At 42.1% G+C, this 26,118-nt stretch overlaps 1 protein-coding gene across 9 annotated transcripts in view; it reads left to right on the top strand.

The window, feature by feature from the left end:
• Ntrk2 (neurotrophic receptor tyrosine kinase 2) overlaps positions 1 to 26,118 on the top strand; it is a 392,209-nt gene that overhangs the window by 34,285 nt on the left and 331,806 nt on the right. For all 9 annotated transcript variants that reach the window (XM_052726807.1, XM_052726804.1, XM_052726802.1 and 6 more), the window contains 5 exons: positions 2,196 to 2,264; positions 5,832 to 5,986; positions 18,676 to 18,812; positions 19,897 to 20,029; positions 20,950 to 21,255. In XM_052726807.1, the coding sequence (XP_052582767.1) occupies positions 2,196 to 2,264; positions 5,832 to 5,986; positions 18,676 to 18,812; positions 19,897 to 20,029; positions 20,950 to 21,255 (800 nt within the window). The remainder of the gene's footprint in view (positions 1 to 2,195; positions 2,265 to 5,831; positions 5,987 to 18,675; positions 18,813 to 19,896; positions 20,030 to 20,949; positions 21,256 to 26,118) is intronic.

Raw genomic sequence — 26,118 nt, 5'->3', positions numbered from 1 at the left:
TTGGCGGGTGGTAGGGATGGAAGGGAGAGTCGGTTCTAGCATCTGCCTTCTGTCCCAGCCTCTGCTTGGGACTGAGGACCCTGGGGACCAGCTTGTTTTCCCTGGATGTTCCGAATGCAAATTGCACTGACCTCAGTTATCAACACAGTGAGGTGCAAGTGGTTAAGGAAGCGATGTGTGCTGAAAGCTCTCCAGCCCCAGGCTGACCTGACGACCCCTGAGCTCCCCTACCTATACAGAGATGTGGGAAAGATGCAACTCTTGCACTTTGGGCTTTAGGGAACTTCGGAGGGGAACCCTGGCTCACCTTCCTCAGCTTGCCTGGTCCATGTTACCCTCACACAGTGGCCATCCAGAGCTCGTCTTTGAATGTATGTCTAGGTGCCTTTAATTGCTGCCCAGACCCTAAAGCCCCAGGGACTGTGAGAAAAGCCAGCCTGTGTGTTTTCCAGGGGCTTTGCCGAGGTGCTAATTATGCTCTTAACAAAGTTTTACAATCAAACAGTGAGAGGATTGTTGATTTCTTTCTTCCTTCTTCCTCCTTTTTGGCTTTTGGCCCCGTTCCTAAGTATGCTTCATAAAACTCATCTTGTTCTCTGGCTGGTCACCCTGCCGCTGTGCTGTGCTGTTGGCAACCCAACAGAGCCCTGGCTTCCAGGGAGGGCCGGCCGCAGGGAGCTGGCTGGGGGCTGCTGCTCCACAGGGCAGCATGGAGCTGACAGGGCCTCTTCTCCATGCCTCCCCTTGCCTCCCCTCTCTCCTGGTCTCTGCCTCTTTTTCTCTTCCTTTCCTCCCCACCTCCATTCCCACCTCCCCTCCCCTTCTTCCCTCCTCTCTGTTTTTATTTATCTTGGGAGAGAAGAACATATTTTTTTCTTTTTTCATTTTTTTCTGAAGGATTGGGATTTGTGATGAATATGAGCCTATCTGAGCCTTAAAGACAGGCATAGACTTTTTGATGTGATGTGCTCCACTGGAGCCCTTCTTAGTTCATGTTCCAGAGGAAAAGACTTACATGGGCATGTCTCACAACTTCCTGGTGGGTTATTCTTTCACGTGGGATACCATTGCCTGGGGGTAAGCACGCTGCACTAGTGTGAACAGAAAAGATACAAGCTGAGAAGGCAGGAGAGCATCTGGCTGTCAGTCAGGGTTCAGGTGGGTGGAAATCTGTGTGAAGGAGGTTCACTGGATGGACGTATCCATTCTTGAGTTATGAGAAGCCACATTTTTTCCCCGTTCACCAGATGACTGGTACTAGCTCATGATTTAGCTCTTTAGTCACTCTGAAGGTGACTCTTCACACAGACCAGAACACTGGACTGATACCGCATACTGGCCTCAGGTACAGGTCAGGGCCAGGATTACCGTCACTGTTAGACATTATAGCTCCTTAACTTTAAGTAAAATTTTAACAGTAAACAAACTCAGCTACCTGGATAATGGCCGGAAATTTCCCATCCCAATGATCATGGCACAGATCACTTGGAATGCGCATCCACCTGACCGGGAAATTCTTAGGTTTTGTTGTTGTTGTTGTTTTTCACCATGGATAGCGCATCTTTCCATTGGTTTATGTAACTCTGAAGATGCCGTGTTTCTGGGAGTTCAAGATAAAGCCTGACACCCTGCTCCCCAATTTTCATCTTGTTTTCTTCATGGAGTTACTCACTCTTGAGGCCCTACGTAACTGGTCTCATCAGGACAGTTTCAGTCAGCAGGTGTGTTCTTTCCCGAAAAGATAGTTTAAATTCTATGTCTATTCCAAGTTTTGTTTGTCACGTAACTCAAAATGTTTAAGAGGCTTTTTAGTGGTAAAGCTTTCTTGTTCTCATGAGCTTATGATGTTATATTTTATTATATGTTCCCCAATTAAATGTTCAAAACGTCAGGATCTCCACTAGGCATAGAGCTGGGCTTCCAATCAACATGTGAAATGTAAGCTTTTGGGTGAAACAAAGATATCAAAAATTAACTCTATGAAGCACAGACTCTTCTTTCATAGCTCGTGGAAACCGTAAAAGTCAAGGAACCCCGGAAGTTATCTTTCCAGGTAAAAGACATGACCGAGTCTAATTAACATGTGTACCCCAATCCAAGAAAATTACATTTTGAAAACAAAATCTTTATTTGAACACATCATTTTAAAACCATAGCCTTTTAAATTCACACTTAATGTATCTGATTTCTTTCAGTAATTTCACACGAAACAAGCTGACGAGTTTGTCTAGGAAGCATTTCCGCCACCTTGACTTGTCTGAGCTGTAAGTAATGATTTTGTTTGGCATTTGTGAGGAAATTTTCAAAAGAAAGGATAATTAAGTATTTTTTTTAAATGAGTACCATTGCAAGTTTATGTTGCATCAAAGTTCTTGAAAAATGATTTCTTTAGTCTTGTCCCAACTGGGTGATTAAAATCCCAATCTCAATGATATGTCATTATGCTCAGTTGATGTTGTTTTTACAAAAATAATTTATTTTCTAATAGAAGGAAAAGAGAAAAACCATCAGGGAGTTTCGTGCTAAAGTGGCTTTCTAGTTCATCTCATCTGGCTCCTGCTTTATCCAAGCGCCCAAATAAAGCAAGTTCATCAAAGAGGAAATTACAGTGGATCAAATCCTTCCAGCTTTGTCTGTCAGCCTCAGCCCAGTGTAGGCCTGGGTGTAGCCAACCATGGAGGGGAGGTTTTTCCCCACCCCGACCCTCTCTTGAGCTCTTCTTTTTGGTTCACCACTATGCTCATTATTTATCCTTATGTCCCAGTTTCCTCTTCTGTGAAATGGTAGGAGAAACATTGAGATGTGTTGCTGACCAACAGCTAATATCTCTGTTGGTGCTCAGTTCTTGGTGTAATCACCACAAGGCAAACATGAACAGCCGCCATTGCTGTGAGGAGGTGCTTGAGGGATCCCCAAGGCAGGCATGGGGCTGGAAGGACAGGCCTTGGAGGTTAGGAAGAAACATTAATATAAACCACTTAAAAACATCTGTTCTCAGTGTTTATTTTCTTCTCTGGGAAAGTCAGGAATGTGGGGTGGGGCAGAAGTCATCACACATCAAAAGCCGAAGGGTGACTTGAGGGTTCTTAGTGAAGCTTCACAGTTCAGAGCAGAGGAAGTGGGTTCTAGGGCCACTGCCCAGTCTGCTCCCAGACACCGAGAGGTGGGCCTGGGCATGGGCCCTGTTCCCGTCTGGGGTGGTTCCTGTCCCCTCCTTGCTGTTACTCCAGACACTGATGGGGCTAAGAGGTGGCTTGGGCTCTGAGTAGCAGGATGAAGTCCCCTAGAGAAGGAGCCATAATGGAAATGTGAGGTTGCCCATGAGCATGTGAGCCAGGTATATCAAGGTCGGCATGTGCACATCTGAGTGCTGGCTGCCCCAAGCGGGGAGCCCCTTGCTGCTTCCATAGAGGCAGTCTGGGAACAACTCACATGGGGTTGATCAATTTTTTCCTTCAACCAATAGGAAACCATCCTGACAGAAATAGCTATGCCCAGCAGAGCTGGAAGGCAGGTCTGATTTCTGAGGTATAGTGTATGTTGGGGGGGTTGGGGGAGTGGGGGTGGAGCAGGGACAGTGGAGGGAGGTTAGGACTTTGGTCTAGCAGACTGGAGAAGAGACTAGGGGGTGATGGCATGGTCCATGGTCCTCAGATTAACGCCAGAAGAAGGAGTGCCCATTGGATTAGGTGCTCAAGATGAGACACACACAGCATCTTCCTATAAAGAGGGTCCTTTGCTATGCTCAAGCACGTCATGCAGACAGGAGGCTTCCCCTAGTGGAGAGGTCACAACTGTACAAGCAGGAAGGGGCTATGTGATGAAGGTCTTGACAACTGGCAATTATTTGGAATAAACTGAACTTCAGGGAGTTGAAGCACTAGTGTTTATTTCCTTAAGTTATTTTAAGTTGATACTAGTTATATATTTCTTTGGGGTACAGTATATTTGACATTTGCATGTAGTATATAAGAATATATACATATCTTATACACTGGTATACTGATTATATGTATATTATATATAAAATTTCAAATATTCAATGCTCAAAATACTTTCTTCTACATCTTTTGCAGTATAAATTACTGTTTAACATAGTAAGCCTACTATACTGTAGAGTGCTATGACAGTCTCCATCACCCTTCCCACTACTCTTCCCAGCTTCTAGTAACTACTACCTACACCTTACACCTATGAGACCAGGTTAATTGGCTCCACATGTGAGAGGGGCCATGTGTCGTGTGCCTTTTTGTTCTTTTGGCATTTCTAACACAGGAAGAGATTTGACACCTCAAAGGCAGACATGTGGCACAGAGCAAGGTGCTCCATGTAAAGGTGTTGGGTGCCACTGCATAAAATCTCCTGGATGAATTAAAAATTAGAGTTCTTCTTTTCAGTTCATGTTTCAAAATCCTACCAGTAGCATTGCTCAGCAACTCATTCAACAGGTGCTAACTATGTGGGGGTTACCTGCCAGATTGAAGGAGAGAAAGTTGTGTCTAGGATTCCATCCTAGGAGAGGTGGGTGCCTAAGCAAACCAGTGCTGTGTGGCCATGTGTACATCCTGGGTTCATAAATGAAGCATCCTTTCCATTTTTTTCCCCACTCAGCTTATTTGATTACAGCCTGATTTTAGAAAGACTTTGGCTATTTATGTACTCAGAACTCTAGGAAATAGCTTGGGTGACTTGAGTTTGAGCCAATGGAGGGTCTTTTCCACCTCCTATTCCATGTGTCATATCATCAAATCCTATTTTGATATTTGTGGGATACTTGGAGATGAGCAAGCAGATACAAATTAAACCAGTCTACCATGACCACATTTCCCCTCAAGAAACTCACAGAAAAGTCTCCTGGGACCTCTGAGATTCTTAGAACACAATCAGAAAACCACAGGAGTAAACGATGCTGCAAAGCCAGGTCCTGTCCTCAGGAAATCTTAAGTATTGTGGTTAGCGCCAGGCAGAGTCTATGTAACGATTGAAAATGGCCTCATTTAAAGGTTCATTATCATAAATGGAATTCATCTTAAATAGGCCACTGAGCATTATAAATAGCATTAAAGATTTTTTCCCTGTGGTTTTTGTTTTCCTCTTGACCACTTCCTCTTTCACCCACTGTAGTACTAGCATCCAGACAGCATGGCTGAGGTCTTTTTGCATACCCTCCTGCAGTAGACTGCACAGCTCAGCCTGGGGAGTCCAGCATATCATCCTCTGAAAGCCTCACTGGGTTGAGGATGGGCATATGTGTTCTCTATCTTCCTTCCATCCAGCTATGCCCTCAACTCTCTTGCCTGAATGAAAAGGACTCTGGTTGCATAACACAGAAAGGCAAGAAAGACAGCCTCCTGGGTCTTGCACCTCAGCCTTGGATCCCTATCTTTAATTTCATTTTAAATGGAGACACAATGGTCCTGCTCCCCCACTGAAGTGAGAACTCTTAAGTCTCTAACCTGGTCAGAAATAGGTGTATTAATGCTTCTAAAATATTATCACTGACATCTTCATTTAAGTACAAGAACAGCACCTTCCCCTATCATGAGATGCTCTCTGTCGTAGCTGTGTTTGTTCAGATCTGTTTTCCTACACGTTCTGCAAAGTTTCGCATCTCTTTGCTCTCTTTAGCCTCTACAGTTTTGTTTGCACATAACAGCAGCAAGTAGTTATTAGATAATGGAGTGAATAATAAGTACTGTCACGCCGTGAACGTCGGTATGACTTTCAAAGGTTGACAGCTAAGAAGCCTTCCTCCTGTAGTTGTTCATAAATGCTAGTGAAGCTGAAATTTGAGTGGGAGCCTGATCAGGTTGCACTTCTGTTCCATGTAGGATCCTGGTGGGCAATCCATTCACATGTTCCTGTGACATTATGTGGATCAAGACTCTCCAAGAGACTAAATCCAGCCCAGACACTCAGGATTTGTACTGCCTCAATGAAAGCAGCAAGAACACCCCCCTGGCAAACCTGCAGATACCCAATTGTGGTAATTTATTTTTAAATCAATGGGTTCTAGTTGCTATTAATTATTCTAATTGCCTTGGTATGGTAGCGAGTCTGGGAAGAAAACCACTACCCAGACTTCACAGAGTGTGTTGTGGATGTCTCTGGTGAATCAGACATTTATGTGCAGTGTGGAGAAGCCAGTCTGGAGCACCTTCAGTGACTATTCTTTCCAAGTAGAACATCACTTCTGAATGGCTGACATTGAAGAACTTGGAGAAAAAGTAGACTGTTAATTCCCTTGTTGATTTGTCTGTCAGTCCATCTACCATCCATCCATCCACCTACCCACTCTCCCAGAAAATATCCCAGGTCACATGCACACTTGATTGGCAAGTAGGTCATGCGGAGGGAAGGAACTCAGGATGCCGAGAGTCGAGCAGCTGAAGCAGACAGTCCAAACCTGCAGTCCCTCCGGCTTGCCTCGCTGCCCCACACTGGGGTCTCTTATGCTGTGGCCAGCTGTGCTTCCACCTGCTTGACCCTGTGTCTGGGCTCAGACTCTCTCCGGCCACCTCCCATTCCCCCAGCATTTCCATGTGGAGAGTTTAAAAGGACACCTTAGGACAAAACCCAGCTCTCAGTGGGAGCTAATGTCCCACAAGCAGGAAAATCAGAGTCATGGCTAGGATTTTATGATCCTGTGACTTATTTCTATAATACCTATGTGTGAGTGTTATTTCTTCATCAAAATTTTAATCAGTCCAACAGTTGGCAAGTTCACAAACAATTCTCTTTGCTCTTGCCTGGTGGCTGGTGACAAAGCAGGAAATTATGTAGCACCTGATTTGTGTCCACGGGCATGTGTGTTAACCGTTTACCTTCAGAAGGCCCTGTTTGAAGTCCCACTTTTATTAAGAACAGCACTGTTCTGTTTACTCTTGGTGAGGATTTAATAATGATAGTAAAACAATAAGTGACTCTGAAGGGCCTTAGAAGACATCACTCATCCGTCACACAGATTTCCATGTTGCAGGTGGAGTCTTCTGTTCTCATTGTGAGGGAATTGTGTTTTGTTCTCTTCCCAGCTCCCCTCGACCTTCCTTACCAGTCAACCTTAAAAAAAAAAACCAGCACACCAAATATCTCTTAGTGTGTATCTGTTCCCAACTGATAAGAGAGCTGAGAGACGCTGCCTAGAGGGACAAGAGAGTCACTGTTGAGTCACCTGGCCACTCGGCTGCTCACACCCAAATCCACATAGCTGTTTTGGCTTTCTGATCCAGGAAACATGGAAGAGAGGCCATGGGACACAGGCTCTTGTCCCATGAGCTGCCTCCAGATGGGTGTTTGCTTTGTCCTTGTCTGACACCAACTCTCTCTTATCAATCTTAAAACATGGCCGCCTGGTCCTGACATGGGTTCAGAGCTCACCCATCATTGGCATGGTTGACCATTGAGATATGAATAGAAGAAATGTTCAAAGTAAACAGACACTTATTTTTTCTTAGTCTACTTTTGATATTTTTCATTTCTTTTGTTTTTCTACACAATTCTTAATGAATTACGTGTTTGAGAGTAACGTTTTCACACACACCCCTCCCCCTTGCCAGGGAGCTGGGGTTGATTGATACACTAGGACTAAAAGGTTACATTTGTAATCCATTTCGGTGTTATCAGTGCTTGTTAAAGCAACATTTGGGGCTGTGTCAGTGAATTTGCATACTTAGTTGTCAGTCAATTTTCTGCAGAATTTATTTTGTACTTTCCTTATTCATTTGTGTTTTTCAAGGTATTTTTATTTATCTGAAATTGCAGAGGTAATTTTGCCATAAAAAGTATTTCCTGTACTCTATAAAAACACACTTTTTAAAATTTATAATCATTTTAAGTAAGTAGTGACAGACCCATTAGATTCTAACTATTGAGAGCATTTGTGGTCAAATGTATCTTAATTATACTAAGTGTTCCATACTGATGGCTACTTGGCTTATTTCCCATTTTAAAGAAATATTTTTATTTTTATTTATTTTTAATTAAAAATTTTTATTTGTATATATGTCTGTGCCTGAATATATATGCACCACAGGCATGCAGTACCCACAGGGGCCAGAAGAGGGCGTCTGATCCCCTGGAACTGAAATCACAGGTTATTGTGAGCTACCACATACATGTGTGTTGGGGACTGAACCCAGTCCTAAGAAGAGCAGCCAGTGCTCTTAACTGCTAAGCTACCTCTCCAGCCTCAGTTCTCATATTATTACTATCATAGTGTTCCCACAATCCTTCTTCATGCTCCTGTAAATGTTCTTCTAGAAGACATCACAGAGAGCTGAACTTTTATTTTATAAGATGTGTGTCATTAAAGTCTACTACACTCTTACCGCTCTAGCAAGTTACGTAGCCTGATATCAGCAAACTTCTTAGTTTATCTCTTAAAAGTGACTCCTGGCCTTTGTGCTTGTCTTTTCTTGATTATTAAGTACTCTTCAGTGTATAGTGAACTGTTTTATGACTTGGTGAATGCACCTCTTTCTATGCTTTCCTTAATTCTCTGTAGCATTTCCCCTTTTCTTTCATTTATTGTAATCTTTAGTTTCTGTTTTTTAATTGTTTTAAAGTTATAAAGTATACCTCTGGGTTTTTTTTGACAAAATAATAAATCCAAAACACTTGTTACATATATTTCTACATGCATTTTCTGCAAGTGTCTAGAGTTTATGATACTAAAAAGGAAAAAATACTTACATTTCTTCACCCATTTCTTAGTGTTTTATCATCTTACATTTTGATTTTATTTTTTTCTGTTTAAAAGAAAATGTTTACAAGCTACTGACTGATGATTGTATTGGGTTTCATGTATTGCCACTTATTAGAAGAAAGTGCTCACAATTATCAGAAGATACAAATGGCATGATTTCCTAGATCTGTAACAACAACAAAAGCATTAGGAGATAAATAATGTAATTTGAAAAATGTTTATAAAGGTGAATTAATAGGTAATTCAGCAATACATCGGAAAGGAAATAACCTATGGGTTTTTACTTAAGAAACTAGAATTATTTCTTTCCATACCATCATAGGTGTGTGTTCCTGTTGAAATGGCAGAGAAGAGACACCAAATACATTTATAACACTGAGACACACACGAGTAAACAGTTGGGGAGATGATAATGATGCTCAGTGGAAGTTTTTAAAGGTTTAAAAATGTATTTTAAGGTTTTCACTGGTGCATATTTATTGTACATGCTACTGGGCTACCTAAGGACATTTTCAATCAATTTATGATGTGCTTTAAGTGCATTCGCTCTGTACCCCCACGCTCCTTTTCAACCCTCCTGTCCTCTAGTATGTACCTTTTGTTTCCTTAAACAATTGTGTTTCTATATTTATGTCATATATGTGATTTTATGTATCTTTGCAAAATCCAGGACCTGTAAGTGAGAGAAAACATGAGATACTTGTCTTTCTGAGACTGGCTTGATTCACCTAACAGATTATTGGTCAGTTGATATGGATGACATAACTTCATTCTTCTGTGTGTCTGGAAAGCAGGCCATGCTGTCTTGATTCATTCCCGATCTGTGGGCACCTAGGTGTGTTCTGTAACATAACTATTGTGAGTAGAGCTGCAGTGAACATGGCTGAGCCGCAGCTGTGTCTGACTTGGAGTCCTTATGTGAATACCTAGGAGTGGTTGGGCTTGGTTATATGGTGGTTCTAATTTTTGATTTTCTGATGAGTCTTCACAGCTATTTCTACAGTGGTTGGACCACTTTACATCCCCTCTGTCAGTACCTGAGGGTTCCCTTTTGCTCATACCCTCAGCAGTATTTGTTAGTATGTGTTTTCTTAATGTCTATGATTCTTGCTGGGGCAAGGTAGAGATTTTTTAGTTTTCACTCATCTGATGGTGAGTGAGGTTGAACATTTTTTCATCCTACCACTTTGCTGGAAATACTTACCAGCTCTAAGAATTTTCTGATGAAGTTTTCAGTGTCTCATGTATCTTACATCTTCTAAAAATAGGGATATTTCAGCTCTTCCTTTCTCATTAGTATCTTCTCTATTTCCTTTTCTTGTCTTATTGCTTCAGCTAGTACTTCAAGCACAAATTAAGTAAGAAGAGATAATGAGCACTCTTACCGTGCTAATGAGAATGGTTCAGATTTCCCTCCATTTGGTTTGTTACATATAGCCTTTAGTGTGCTGGGATTTGTTTTTCCTATTCCTAGCTTCCTTGGGGCTTTTGTTATAAAGCCATGCTGGATTTTGTCAAAAGCTATTTCTGTGTCTATGATGATCATGAGATTTCTGTCCTTGAGTCTCTTTCTGTGATGTATTATGTTTACTGATTTGTAAATGTTGAACTATCCTTGTGCCATTGGAATGAAGTCAACTTGATCATGGTGAACGGTCTTTTTGGTGTGTACATGTTTTTGGTTTGCAAGTTTTCTCCTGATCATCCTTGCAACTATGATCATCAGAGAAATTACCATATAATTTTCTTTTTGTTGCTGTGTCTTTATTTGGTTTTGATATCAGTAATACTGTTTTCCTAAAAAGTATCTGTGAAAGGATGACCAGTCTTTTATTGAGAACAAGATAATCAAGTCCTCTAACCTCACTGTGTTGGGATCTGTCTGCCGTTACATCTAATAGTACTTGTTTTAACTGGGTGCACTATGTTCACTGGACTCGGTGTTTTGAATGGCAATATGTTCTTCATGGGTTAATTGTTCCCCATGTCAGTATGAACTGACCTTTGTATCTTATGACTGGTTTTGATTTGAATCAATTTGTCACATATCAGAACACTGACAGTTGCTTGTTTCTTAGTTCCATTTGCTTGAAATTCCTTTCCCAGCCTTTCACCCTAAAGTTGACCCCTTCTTTGATGAAGACATACACTCTTGGAGGCAACAACTAAAGAGGTCACTTTTCAGTTGAGTCTGTTGGACTGTGTCTTTTGATTGGGGTAATTGACACAATTGATATTTATAGTTATTGAAAGGTATGTATTGAATTCTGTCTTTTTTTTTTTATAGTACTTGGGGTTTTGTATCTCTCCCCTGTGTGACTGCTATTCATGTGGTTTGTTCTTTCCTATAGCTTGCTGGAAATATTTATCATATTCTTTAGCCTGGAGGAGTCTTTAACCTGTCTTCTCTAGGGCTGACTAAGAGGTCATGAACTCCTTTAGCTTGTTTTTATCATGGAAAGTTTTTCTTTCTCCTTCAATTATGAGAGATTGTTTTGTTGGGTGTGAGAATCTGGGTTAGCAATCATTGGCTTTCAGAGATTGGAAATATATTGTGCTAAATTTTTAAGGTTTAGAAAACTTTAAAACCTGCCTACCTTTTAAGGTTTCTGCTGAGGATGTTCTGTTCAGGTGAGTCTGCCTTTACATTTGACTGGGTATTTCTCTCTTACTGCTTTCAATATGCTTTCTTTGTTTTACATATTTAGTGTTTTAACTATAAATTGCTGGTCTTATCTATTCTCAGTGCTTCCTGTGCTAGGGTTGGCATTTCTTTCAACAGATTTTTTTTTGTGTGTGTGTGTTCTATACTAGGACTTGCACATCTAGAATTAGTTTATTGATTTGCCCTTCCTTCCTTCCTTCCTTTCCTTCTTTCCTTCTTACCTTTTAAAATTCAACTTACTATCCTTCTTTTGGTGGATGCATTTACTATGTTCAGGAGAGGACTAAGTCATAGTAGAGTCTAGATGTCATTCTCCTCTGTGGGATTGGTACTTAGGGCCAGCAACTGTTTCCCCTGAGTGTCAGGTACTGCCCTGGGAGCAGTGGGGCTCCCTATCCCTGTGGACACCTTAGGCTTCCTCTCTGAGCCCCCAGCTCCCCTCACTGTAGAATTATAGTTGTAGAATTCCCTGCAAGCCCATAGACCTAATCCCAGGCCAGATTCAGCCCCCACCACAGTTTCCACTGCCCCTGTATATCTGTGGGCCTTACCATGTGTCAGCCCAGGTCTCCCCTCTGGGTCTGCAAGCTACACGTGGCATGGCATGTGATTGGACATCAGAGGACAGTTTATGGGAGTCAATTGTCTCCTGCCAGAAGGAATCTGAGCAATCTCACCAGTCCCGAATCACCTTATTCTTAGAATGAAATGTTTGTGGTGTTGAAGAGGGGCCCTGTTATGAGAGGGTTGACATTTTTCTTTTCTTGGCTGGACTGGGAGGGTGGGGGTGTTTAATGTGACAGTTACACTTTCAACCCTGTATTCAGCTCAATCTTAGGGCCACCCTAAATTTCCAGTGACATGTCTGTCCTTATTTAATTGAAGAGGGTCTCATTTCTTCTCTTCCTATGACTTTGTACTGATTAGTCAAGCCAGGGGCAGGGGTAAGAGTTTAGTACCATTACTATTAACAGTCAAATGACGAACAGTATTTGCGGAGGGTCCCCACCTGCAATGATGACCATCCTTTTATTCGTGCTGTGACCGCACAACCCCTCTCAGCTTCAGAAAAACCATCAGTTGTGAGGTGGCAGGTACATTCCTGCAATTTCCACGTTAGCTGGATAAGGTGGTGCAGTGGACCAGCTTTCTGAGGAACTGAAATGGATCCTACAAATGGATCCTAACTCGGATGGGTTGTGTTGATATGGATTTTGTGGGGGTGGGGCAGGATCAAGGAAGGTCCCCTCTATGCTGCTCAAGCTGGCTTCTCACAGCAATCCTTCTGCCTTATCCTCCTGAGTTCTAGAGTGGCAGATATGAGCCACCAATACCAGCTTCTTTTAGTGTTTTAAATAAAATTATTTTAAATATTTTTCTGTTCAATTTCTGCACACCACATCAGTCTTTTTTAATAGAAGCTTTTCAATAATTTCTTCTGGCTAACTGGATTTGTACTTCAAATTTTAAATACTACAATTATGGCTTAATATTATCTAGAAGGAGGCTTCTTCAGAAAGCAATGATCTATTCTAGGTAAAGGGTAAAGTTAGGAAAGGCGGTATTTCTCTGGGTTATATCAAAACAGCCCCTCAGATGAGTTTGCTAACAAGCAATTGCTGTAAGAGTGACTGTAAATGGGCAGATTTGCTTGCTGCTATGGATGCTATAAAACACCCCTGGACGGAAATCACACCTGCCTTTGGCTTCTTTGTTATTCATAGTAACAATTTCCATTTTCAATTTTTCCCAAACTTAGTGTGAGTACTCCTTAAAACATCATCCACAAAATAAGGACAGGTGGTGATGAAGGTTGGGAGCGATCCACGCACGCCTGGAAGAGAGGCCTTGCTCCCTGGACTGACTGATGCCAATGATTTGTTTCTATGATTTCCTTCAGCTTCAGCCACAGTTCATTCGTAGCAGCACATCTCTGCTTAGTGCATAGCAGGACACACCTTCTTTTGTTCGCTTGAAACCAGGAAACTCAGTGGGTAATGGTTCTGCATTGTCAGCATTCATAGATTAAAAGGGAAAGCTGTTCTGATGCTCAGTGTGGAAACTCGATCAGCAAAGCATCTTAAGATGGAAAGAAAACACTTCTGCTTCCGTGTCTTGTTCTGTTTGCTTTCACCTTATTAGAGATTAGTTTTTGTTTTTGAAAATGAAGCAAAGCCCACTGTGGTCAGTGCCTTTCTTTATCCTTTTTAGAATGTCAAACAAAGCTGCTGAAACTCTTGTTTCTAAGTTATCTGGCAGTTGTCACTTCTATACCGTGACTCACAAAAGCTTAAATGTGTAAGTAACTTCCAGCTTGAGCTTAGGAACATGCATTTTTAATTTTCTGTCTTTTTTTTTTTTTTGCAGCATGATGTAAGCAGTTACAGCTAAACAGATCAATCTTACTATGCTGGCTTCTTTCCTGTGCACATATCTCTTCATCTATCTATCTATCTATCTATCTATCTATCTATCTATCTATCTATCTATCTATCTACCTATCTGTATGTTTTGTTTGGTATCAAACTGGAAAGTATGCCCCAAAGATAGAGGAAGGTCCAGATGGTTTTTTTCTAAAGTAGAATTCTATGGGTTCTTTATGCACAGAGAGAAGGGGGCGGGGAAGGGCAGCTGGAGAGATGGCTCAGTGATTAAGAGCACCAGCTGCTCTTCAAGAGGTCCTGGGTTTGATTCCTGGCACACACATGGTGGTTCACAGGCATTTGCAGAAGATCTGATGGCCTCTTCTGGCATCCATGGGCACTGTGTGCACATGGTGCACATACATACACTCAGGCAAATCACCCATAAACATAAAACAAAGTAAATTGATACAATTTTTAAAAGAAAGGAGAAAGGAAAAGATAAAATATAGACAAAATCCTAACTTACTGGGCTGGTTTTATACCCATGAATGATAAGCTAACATCGAATAAACAGAGCTCAGAACTGCTGGACAAGCTGACAAGGCACACCAGCATGTCTTCATAGTGAATAGCGATAAATACAACAGGACTGTCTAGTTAATAATCCAAATTAGCAGAGACGTGATTTTCTCCTTTATCAGAAATGTGCAACCTATGCATTCTGGGCCTGTGGCTGAGGACCCTAGACTTCCCATTCAGATCTTAGGAGTCGCGTGCCATCGCTGGGTGGAGCGGAGCCCATCAGATCTGAGGAGGCAGCCAATCATGCGCTGGTGAAAGCCGTGGGCAGATATGGGGTCAGCAATGGCTAACAAGCATCTGTTTAGTTTCAACACTTGCTAAGCTTTAGTTTCCTCACTGGGAAATACAGACATTGTGTATTCTTGGGTGTGCGGGGGGACTGCAGGAGAGTACTGGAGACGTTTAAGATGGAGTCAGTGCATTTGAAGAATCTCACAGAGGACGGTCATTGCTGTTACTCACTCTCACCAAAATGAATCGGCTGCTTTCAAGGATTTGGCATCTGGATTGAAAAATTTTAAACTGGATTTAAATATTTTATATTGTGTCAAATTGCTTCAAAGAAACTGACAGTTCCAACAGTCTCATACTTAAGTCACCTGTGGAGATACTGGCGCAATGGTGGCTCATGTTTTGTTGTTTCTCAGAGAAAGACATCTGAGGGTTGTTATATGGTAAGACATACAGTCACCCAGTTTTCTATAGCTCTCTCTTTCTCCTTTGCTACTTTTAATCTTACATTTGTCTCTGCCTCATGCCCCAATCCCTACCACATATGCATGGGCATCTTAAGGTATTAAATTCTCCCAGAACACACTTTGTGGAAATTTTGGTGGAAGAGATTCAGGCCCCTGTTGAGTTTAGGAATAACAGTTGTAGAAACAAAAGCCTAGTAAACAGTTGTCCAACACCCTTTGTCTAAACCCCTCCTACTCAAACTGTGGTCTGCGGGATGAGGAGAATGTTAGAGACCCAAACCCTCTGTGTTCAACCCATGCTGCCTGGGGAAGAGGCTTTGTTTTTGACAAGGTCCCTCATTTTTGACAAGCTGTTTTTCTGTCCAGTTTACAAGGCAGGTGAGCATTTCTTTTCTGAACAAATCCAGGTCAAGAGCATCGACATGGAGGTATTCATCTGCTGGGGATGCTGGCTGTTTCTCATCTCCAGTGACGTTCTCCTCGCAGAAGGGAGATGGCCTGGTGTTTGCAATCAGGTCTATCACAGTGTGTTAGCAGCTTTTGGAAGCGTTGTTGGGCTTTGCTGTGTGCTTGTGCTTATTTCAAATCTTATTAAGCCAGGAAGTAGTGCCTGGCAAGTGGTTTATCCCGCCTTGGCGATCCATGCTTCCCAATTCATTTTTATTGTGCTAATTAAGCCTCAAGTGATATTTCAAGTACAGATTGTTTTTTCCATTATTGGGTCTTGGCCAGCGCATCAAAGCTGGAGACAGGTGCTCACTCATTTGCAGGAGACTTTACATTTAAAAGATCCAAGCTTGGCCAATTTTGCACAGATTTCTTTGGAAACTCCTATGACAGGGCAAGATGATTAGTTTATAATAAGGAGACTCATTCTTCCTTCGCAAAATAGGCACAGAACTCTTTTCAAATGAACCAGATTCTCAGATCATGGATAAGATACAGTATGCATGGTCTGTGCAAAGATGAGTGTGTGCAATGTACTATAGTGGTGAAGGCCCTTTATTTTAGATTCAAATCTCAGTCTACATTGACTTGGGCAGCTTTGAAAGATGTGCTTGACTTTTATAATACTTACAGACTTCATTAATTAAACAAGTACCAAGTATATGTCTTCAAGGTTATGTATAAGGATTCAATAACACTGTAGACATAAGAATGTTTACTTTAATGAGCACCCAGCAAATGTTGCTATTGCTACTACTGTAAATAAACATCTTCAAGGCCGTTAGTCATCTAAACTGATGTTTGAAAAGAAATACTAAACCAGACTTTATGGGAATAATTAAGATTATGATGCAGCATATCCCACCAAAGTCCACTTGAACATTTCTCCGCTCAGAATATCCAAAATAACCAATACACTTTTAAAGGGGAGCACACATCCCAAAGCTTTGTAGTTGGGGTACCCAAAAGGACATCTTTAGGCTCCATGATTAGGATGGGGCTATGGGAGGGAGTGGCATCTTTGGAACACATTTGGCTCCCAAGGTCACCCTAGAGGCAGTAAATACATCTGTAAATACAAGGGAAATGGAGCCAACAAATACCAGAAGGTATTAGCTGAGAAAGCAAAGGGATGTGCAGTAATTGTCAGAATGTTGGTTACCAAGTGGTGCACAGAGAAACCCAAGGGAAAATGGGACTTGTGCATTGAGTGTAGGTGACACCATGACAGACAGTGGCTGAAAGCCTGCTGTGTATTCACAGTCAACATGCTTTTTGCTCTGTGTGGTTCAGGTGATGGGACCCTCTTTCCTCAGGAGAAAACTAGAGATGCAGTCTATAAAGAGAATAAAACAAAGATTCTGAGGAGTTCCAGGTAGATTTGAGGATATGGCATTCATAGAAAACATGATGGATTTACGTATTTTTTTTTTATATTTATAGACTTTTTCCTCATTGAAACAGGGCATTGGGAGAATGTCCAAATCCTTCCATTGGGCTGAGTAATTGGAATGATCTCTTTCTCAAAATGATATGACGATAACTAGATAGATTTTATGGGTTTTAGATAGTTCAGCTCTTAATAAGGTTTACATATCATGGTAAAATTTATTTCCTCAGTAGATAATGTAACTTCACAGCATGTGGAAAGATGGAGCTGTGCTGAGTCTGGAGTAGGCAGGTGGAAAAGGTTGGGGCACAGATGGGCATAGTCTCCAGTTCTCTCCTGGCAGGAGAGCAGCAGGTAATTCTACAACTGAAAACCCAACAAACAGGAGTGCAAGCATAATATTTAGTGGGGTGGAGATCAATAGTAAAGACATGCAAGTAGATGAAATGGGTGCTTCTGGGAACAGGAAGCAGTGCCATCTGGGTGGGGCCGGACTACTCCTCACACAATAGCTTGAGTAGTTTTAATAACAGGTTTTATATGATTATAGACTCTTTAAATGACAAGGCTACTTGTTAGGCTAAAAATAAAGAAAACATGTGCTTTTAAGAAGTTGCCTGGACCACACCACCAACTTGAATGGTATTCTGCCTCGACCTGCTTCCTAATTCACACAGTTCGTACAAATGAGGGTTAGTATCTAAGGCCTGGGTTTTGTTTTCTGTGCTTTCTCTTAACCATTGTTGTGTGCTTCGTTGCCTTGGGAAACTTGGGATAGCCTGGGCCTCTTTGAAACCACCAAAATATCTAATATTCCTCTCTATTGGATGCTTTTGGGAAGAGTTCATTCCAAGAAGGTTTCAGAAGTCCCTGAAAGCCAGATTTTTATTAGGGTGTCCTCTCCCAGTGGTCAGAACACTATGAGACACACTATGTACAAATATTGTGTGGTGTGATGTCAATACTAAAGAACAGGGTCTTAGCCAGTGAGGGCTGCTTAATAACGAAGGGTTTGTGTATCACACAGGGCAGTCTGGCTGCTGGCAAATAGGTGCGCTAATTATAATTTAATAGTGATTGCAGATCCTTTTCTGACCTCCAAGATGCTTCTTAGACAACGTTCTAACACAGTCCTGTGAGACTTGGCTATTGGGGTGATCATAGTCCCTCCAAATAGTCCTCATACCAAGTAGGGGGGCTGCTTTGATTGGCAGGGCCAACACATTGTTAGTCCTCCAAGCCCTGCTTTAGGAAAAGGTTACTGTAATTCTTGGTGGTGAAAGGCAGTGTGTACATCTGGGAGGAGAGATGCCTGAAGAAGTGAAAATAGCAGGAATTAAAATAAAAACTGTCTAGCTCTTGAAATATCAGGTATAAAAACCACACTACTGAAATGCTAAAAAATATGTGTAATGTTCACAATTTGCCCTAACAACAAATACATTTAAGGGTTTTTAAGTTTTAAAATAAAGAATTTTTCATTGTGATAAGGATTCATATAACTTCTCATCATTAGTATGAACAAGATAGTCAATTTAACTAATAATAATTAACGCTAACTTGATGTGGAAAATTCTAACACGGTTATAGTTTGAGTTTCATATTTGAGAAATCTTTCAAACTAGTTTTCCTTGACAGTCTGATTCTCCCGAACTCTAGGTCTAGGTCTGATGGTAGGTTTCTAGACTTAAAGGAGTTACTGGGGTGGGGGTAGGGGAGGGCGGGTATAGGGGCGGGGCTTCTGTGAACACATGGGTGGTCTCTCCATTTGATTCTGGCTCTAACTGTTCCTGTGTATTTCTGTGTGCTTTTCTGTTTTGTAGGTCTGCCATCTGCACGTCTGGCTGCCCCTAACCTCACCGTGGAGGAAGGAAACTCGGTCACACTTTCCTGCAGTGTGGCGGGTGACCCACTCCCCACGCTGTACTGGGATGTTGGGAATTTGGTTTCCAAACACATGGTAAGACTTGTGTTTAGTTCTGTCTCGTAGTGTGACAATGGGGAGATCGTATTGAGCATACTGATGATCATTCTCTTAGATTCCTTTTTGTTGCTGTGATAAAAGGCCCAGACAAATGTGACTTAAAGGAGAAAACGTTCATTGGGTGCCCAGTTTCAGGTTCCAATCCATCATAGCGGGAAGTCACAGCCTCAGGAGCTTGGAGGAGCTGGTCATATTAAGTTCACAGTCAGGAGCAGGGGACAGTGAATTAATGCATGCATATATCAACTCATTTCTTTTTTTTTACCAGTTCAGAATCAATGTAGTATGACCTGCATTACTCACATTTAGGGTGGATAATCCCACTGTAATTAATCTGGTTAAGAAAATCTCTCACAGGTTCATCTAACCCAGACAGTTCTTCTTTGAGATTCCCTTCCCTGGTGACCCTGCATTGTCAAGTTGCTGGTCTTTACCAACCATCAAAACCACCCAATATTTTATGGGCCCACATGTAGGCATTTGAAATGAATTTTTGATGTCATTTGTTCTCTATTTATCCTTAGTTAGACAAGGCTAATTCAGGATTACATTTTAGTTATCTGTACACATCAGATTGGAGGAGAGCCTTCAGATAATAATGCGTTCTGTGTCATTCTGAGCACAGATGGGACAGTTCTGTAGTCTTTGCCCTTGGAGGAAGGTGGGTAAGAATTCAGGAACTCAGTCAAACTCAACATGGAGCAATTGAAATCCAGAACAAGAGAATATCTTACTGTTACTTGAGTCTGGTACCTGCAAGAAAGTGTGTGTAAGAGAGTGTGTTTAAGTGTGTATATATATATGTGTGTGTGTGTGTTGTATGTAAAAGTGTGTAAGTGTGTATGGTGTGTGCAATAGAGTGTGTAAGTATATGTATGTATATGTGGTGTGTGTGAATGGTGTGTGTAAGTGTATGTGTGGTGTGTGTAAGTGTGTATAAGTGTGTGTGTGTGTGTGTGTGTGTGTGTGTGTGTGTGTGTGTGTGTGTGTACTCCATTTCAGGAAGAAAAGTTGATACTTTGGGATCAATTCTAATCAAGATTTTCTTTGTTATTTGTAGAATGAAACAAGCCACACGCAGGGCTCCTTAAGGATAACGAACATTTCATCTGATGACAGTGGGAAGCAAATCTCTTGTGTGGCAGAAAACCTCGTAGGAGAAGATCAAGATGCTGTGAACCTCACTGTGCATTGTACGTAGTGAGAGCAGCGTGTGCTTTGCACAGGTTGTGACTGTGGTGTCCTGCCTTTGTCGCTGGCGGAGTCACTGGCTGCTGAAGCTGGGGACACAGGAGTGTATTCCAGGCTTTTGTGTGTGCTTAACTAGGGATGTCTGCCCCTGGTGCTCGCCCTGGGGAGTCTGTGTAGAGACCACTCGCTTGTGCTCAGTTCCCCCAAGCATAAGGTGCTGCATACATTTAAAGCCAGATAATTGCCAGGCTGTTTTTCAAGCTTAAATTAGACCTCAGACATTTCAGAAATTAAAACATGGACATTTAGAATCTAGTAAAATTGGACCACTATAGTTCTGCACATCTAAAAGTGTATTTGATATTCAGCAGCAGCAGAAGTTATAAGGTTTTCATACTCCATGCTGGTCAATCAGTGACAATAGCAACATTCACTGTGTTGATTAGTCTGATACATTTTAGCGTGTGTTCCATGGGATCAGAGATTCAAAGAACATTTCCAAAGTCATTTTCAAATATAGTGATTTTTATAGCTATTTTAATTATTTAAGGAAGAATTGCTAATGAAAAAAGTGTCTCTCATTATTTATGATGAATCCACATAATATTAAGATGTGTGTGTGTGTGTGTGTGTGTGTGTGTGTGCCTGAACAAAGCCAGAGTAAACATCAACTAAACACTTCCTACCACAGAGTCTCACTGTGTTTTGTGAGTCATGTGTGGAGTGGGGCAAATTACTCTCTGAGGCTCCTGGTAGGGAGTTAAATCAGTCAGATGATACAAAATGATTGACCTAGAGTTACTGATTGTGGGTTTTCTTAAATTAAATGATGGTTAAATAAAAGCCCTTATTAATGACACAGAACTCAATGGGGAGGCTTCTGAGCCTTCTGGTGCTATTAACTCTTTTTCTTTTCATTTAGTTGCACCAACTATCACATTTCTCGAATCTCCAACCTCAGACCACCACTGGTGCATCCCATTCACTGTGAGAGGCAACCCCAAGCCAGCACTTCAGTGGTTCTACAATGGGGCAATACTGAATGAATCCAAATACATCTGTACTAAAATTCATGTTACCAATCACACGGAGTACCACGGCTGCCTCCAGCTAGATAATCCCACTCATATGAATAATGGAGACTACACTCTAATGGCCAAGAACGAGTATGGAAAGGATGAGAGACAGATCTCTGCTCACTTCATGGGCCGACCTGGAATCGATTATGGTGAGTACCTGAAGGTTTTGCACCCGGGGAAAGGGCAGAGTGGTACAATGAGTGACTGGATTTGAAAGCCACCTGGCCTGGTTTTAATGTAGCTGGCATTGGTGATACAAGAGATCTGCTCCTCATGGCAAGTGTGGAGTGTAGACAGCTGGGAACTTGAAGACCTTGTTGAGATGTTGCCTCTTAAAGGCCACCAGTTTAAAGTGATTCATTGGGTGAAGTTGTGTCAAGGAAAGGGACTAGTATGACCCACAGAAGATATGGGATGAACAAGTCTGAGCAGTGATCAGATCCACACAGGATTACAGATGGAGAGCATTGGTAGATCATGAGAAGATTATTCTTATCACCATCTCCATGTTTGGTGAGATCTCACATCAATAGTGCTGAGTCCCATGAAAAACCAAGAGCAGAGTCACTGGTTGGCTCATAAAATATTTAAGAGTTATTTTTGACACTCATATCCATTTGGGGTCAGAATCCCACCTTCTTATTTATGGGTTAAAAACCAATACCATGGACCTTGCTTACCTAGCTATGGTGAACAATCCTTTTATCAGAGGAGGAGAAGGCCCTACCTGACCAGAAGGAAAGCTTCTGTCAGGGCTACAGTGATGGAGTGACATTTGTCACTTCACCTACTGTCCTTCAGAAGTGTGTCCTGTCCACTCTGTCTTGTTGCTCAGGTGATTGCTCTATTGCAGGGCTAGCCTGCTTTGTGATGGTGAGACCTGTGTGTGATAGAACTCTTCACTGTAATAGTGAGTTAGTCTAAGTCACATAAGTGATGTGGCAGAGCAAAAGGGAAAGGGAACCACGGAGATTTGAAGCAACGGCCTGTTTGGACAGGCTGTCCCCTGCAAACAGGGCGAAAGTCATACTCTGGTATAAAAAAATTAACTCTAAGCTATGTAATTGGTTAATTCTGGCTCAGCTCTGGGATTAAGATCAGGTGAGTGTTGTGGGCAAAGGTGATCCATGCAAAGCTACCTTCGCTCTTGCAGTGAATTTGTTCAATGATAAACAAGAGGGCAACCATTCTCTTTATGTAAGAACCTCCTATTTCCTTGGTATTTTCTCAACATCTTCTAAACATACAGGCTTCCTGAGCATGTTGAAATGTAATTTGAATTATGTCAGTTTAATTTACCAAAGCCCAACAGGAGTACATGAAACAAGGAGTGATTGGAAGCACCACCCAGATACCCTGGTTGTCATCGTCATTTCCATTAAATCTTCCTCTTAGTTGAGAGCTTAGCTGCCTGCCTGTGTTTGCTGTGGTAAATCTCTAGATGAGCGAGCTTCTTTTGTGTCTTTGTGGGAGCAACAGCTTCGGAACAAAGCCAGATAATCCAACTTGGGACTGTGGTTTTTGTTTGTTCTTCAGTAAAATTTTTATTTGTGAGTAATTTTAGATTTATAGAAAAGTTGTAGACAGAGTTTCTAGAAACTTCTGCCCAGGCTTCCCAGTGTTGACATCTTCTGTTACTGTGATCCGTCTGTCACATGAAGATGGAGCACTGGTGTGTTACAATTCACTGAACTGTAGGCTGTATTTGGATTTTGCCATCAACAGCCTTTTGAAGCTCTTTGGGGTGAAACTTGATTCACGTGAAGGCCCAGAGTTTGAAAGTTCTAAAAAGCAGGTCTGTGTCCTTTGAAATTCACACACGGAAGGGCCAGTTTTAGATGGATTTGATGTGTTTTCCTTTGAACATTCCTCTGTGGTGCTAATATTTGGCTGAACTAAACTTCTCTTATCCATGTGGCCTCATTTTAATGCACCAAGTTGTTAGTTTTGTTTTCTGGCTTGATTGTAATGGGGGGGGGTTCTTTCAATTATTAAAAAAAATTATAAAAAGTAAAAATTCAACTAAATTTTTAATATATTTTATTTGTGCGTGTGTGTGTGTGTGTGTGTGTGTGTGAGTGTGCGCGTGCGTGTGTGTGTGTGTGCGTGCGTGTGTGTGTGTGTGCGTGTGTGTGTGCGTGCGTGCGTGCGTGCGCGTGTGTGTGTGTGTGCGTGCGTGCGTGCGTGTGTGTGTGTGCGTGCGTGCGTGTGTGTGTGTGTGTGTGTGTGTGTGTGTGTGTGTGGTGTGTGTGGAAGTCAAAGGACAACTCATAGGAGTCACCTCTTCTTTTCTACCACTTGGGGCCTGGGGATGGAACTTAGGTCATCAGGCTGGACAGCAGGTGCCTGGGCCCTACATTAAGCTAAATTTTGTAAACTTGTTCTTCTTCCTCTGTGTTCCTGGTACTCACTTACTTGTTTTTATTATGTCTTTAAAATAAAAACATGGGGCAGCAAAGATGGCTCAGGAAGGTAAGCGTGCTTGCTGCAAAAGTGGGATGACCTGGATTCAAACACCCAACGTCCATGTCAGAGCTAGTCATGGCCTCTTGTGCTTGTAACCCCAGTGCTGGGGAGCAGAGACAGGTGGATCCTGAGAGCTTGTTGGCCAAGCCACCTGACTCAAAGGGGGAACTTCAGACTCTGTGAAGGACTCTGTCTCAAGACATAAGGTGGAGAGCAGTGGAGGGAGACACCTGGAGCCCCCTCTGGCACCTTCATTCGTTCATGTAAGCAGCACAGATTACAAACACTGAGCATGCGCATGGATGGGCACACACACACACACACACACACACACACACACACACACACACACACACAGAAAAAGGAAAAACAAGCAAACTGTTAATATCTGCTTTGAGAAAAGACTGATTTATTTTTGTCTTTAACTGTTTATTCAAAGGCCAGCAATCAAGGAATAATAAATGAAAGAGAAAATTATGGAGACTTGGTCTTGGGTGACATTAGACATAGATGACCCTGGTGGGCCATAAACCAATGTGACTAATTAGAGATTGACCTCAGTCAGCTGTGGGATGGAGTCTTGCTGGATATTTATGAGATTCACTGTCATAGCATTCAGATAACAACTGTCCTTAGATTTGATTTCTTTCATTTTTAACTACCTGAAAATTGAAGAAACAAATAAAAAAAAGAAGAAATATAACCATCATATCCCTGGTGGTGCATTCCACATTAAGGACAACAGAAGGTCAAGTTTGACTTGTTATTCCTACAGCATTTCTGCTGTCGTCAGGTAGTGATTTGTGACGGTTAGCGCTCACGAATCTTTGTGGTGAGAATTAATCTAATTTCACTGGTGGCATTTTTGATGATTATAAAAAATGAAAGGAGGAAAGTCCAAGTCATAGCATGAATGAGCAGCCCTGGTCCATCTGATGTTCTGGTTCCCTGTGCGGTGTGTCCCTCATTCATCTTAGCTTTCTTAGATGGTTGCTGTGCTTAGGGGTTTATTTTAGGAGACAGAATGAAGAATACAGAAAGAAATCAAAATATAAATAAAAACAAAAATTCTCTACACCAAAAATTTGCAGAGTTTGAATTAGACAGACAGCCTGGGCATAGGTTGAGTTTTTGATCACTATTTCTGGATAGGTGAGAACAGTGCCTGGTGTCAGACGTTGTGCTTGGAGGAGGGGGTGCCCACAGGAGCTGCCGGCTTGCTTCGGCCCAGGGTGCCGTGTGTAAGATCTGAGGGAGGGAGGTTGCCACTAGAGAGACTCAACACAGCAAGGTCTCTATAAAATATCTTCGGATCTCAGCATCTGTCCAGGGTAATGTGTGGAGTGACAGGTGCTGTCTGATCTTTAGGTGTCCACAAGACCCAGTGCCTTCCAGAGATGTTAGCTACTGAAAACCTGGCCTAGTTCGTAAAAGAGAGAAGGAACTTGGCTAGGTTCCAGACATTGCACTCGGCCATTTTGGGTCCTGCCTTTAAGAACTGAGCCCAGTTCTGGCCAGTTTGGCCTGTGTTCAAAGTGGAAGATGCAGCTGCCAGCTGCTGAATGAAATCGAGAGAGCTACAGTGTTTGTCTGTCTAGTGCACTGAGGAGCACAGCTTCTGGAAATCATGCTAATTTTATCTCATCTTTGGTTTTCACTGTCCCTGTAAAATCAGCTTCTAGGAGCAGTCGTCCTTGACTCCCGCATGGTGGTCTTGCTGTGTGTTAGAGTCAACTGGGGACTTTCAAGGAGTATTTCTGCCTTAGTTCATTTAGTGACTGTTCCTGAGGCTTGACCTAGCAGTTCTGACTTAGTGGTTCTCAGGCTAGCCGTTGGCATTTCTCTTTTTAAGACCAAGGGCGAGCACCTGATCTTCAGGAGAACCCTGAGCTGTCTGCTCCCGAGTGGGCCACGGCAAGAATTCCTGTTAAGAACCAGTTTGCTATGGTCTGGAGAGATGGCTCCGCAGTTAAGAGAACTGACTGCTACACCAGAAGACACGGGTTCTATTCCCAGCGCCCACGTGGTGGCTCACAACTGTCAGTAACTCCCATTCCAGGGGATCCTATGCCCTCTTTGGTCTTTATGAGCAACAAGCATGGATATGACAGACATACATGCAGGCAAAACACCCATACACATGAAGATAAATTTAAAAATAGTTTATCACTTCATGGGGTAGAAATTAAGACTGGGTTTGATATCATGGCCAGGTTCCCTTCCTTCTTGCTTAAGTTCAACTGGGGGTTAGACCTGGAATGTAGCTAGAGTTTTTTTTTCTGGTCCTGCCTGACCCACAGTCAGGACAAATCTCTCTCACCCACCAGTCCCGCAGCCGCTCAGACCCAACCAAGTAAACACAGAGACTTATATTACTTATAAACTGTATGGCTGTGGCAGGCTTCTTGCTAACTGTTCTTATATCTTAAATTAACACATTTCTATTAATCTATAAGTTGCCATGTGACTCATGGCTTACCAGTATCTTAACATCTTCTCATGGAGCGGCTGGCAGTGTCTCCTGACTCAGCCTTCCACTTCCCAGA

Source organism: Peromyscus californicus, unplaced genomic scaffold, assembly GCF_007827085.1.
Source record: "Peromyscus californicus insignis strain IS unplaced genomic scaffold, ASM782708v3 Scaffold_8__1_contigs__length_139910024, whole genome shotgun sequence".
Taxonomy (NCBI): domain Eukaryota; kingdom Metazoa; phylum Chordata; class Mammalia; order Rodentia; family Cricetidae; genus Peromyscus; species Peromyscus californicus.
This window is presented reverse-complemented; position numbering and strand designations above follow the sequence as displayed.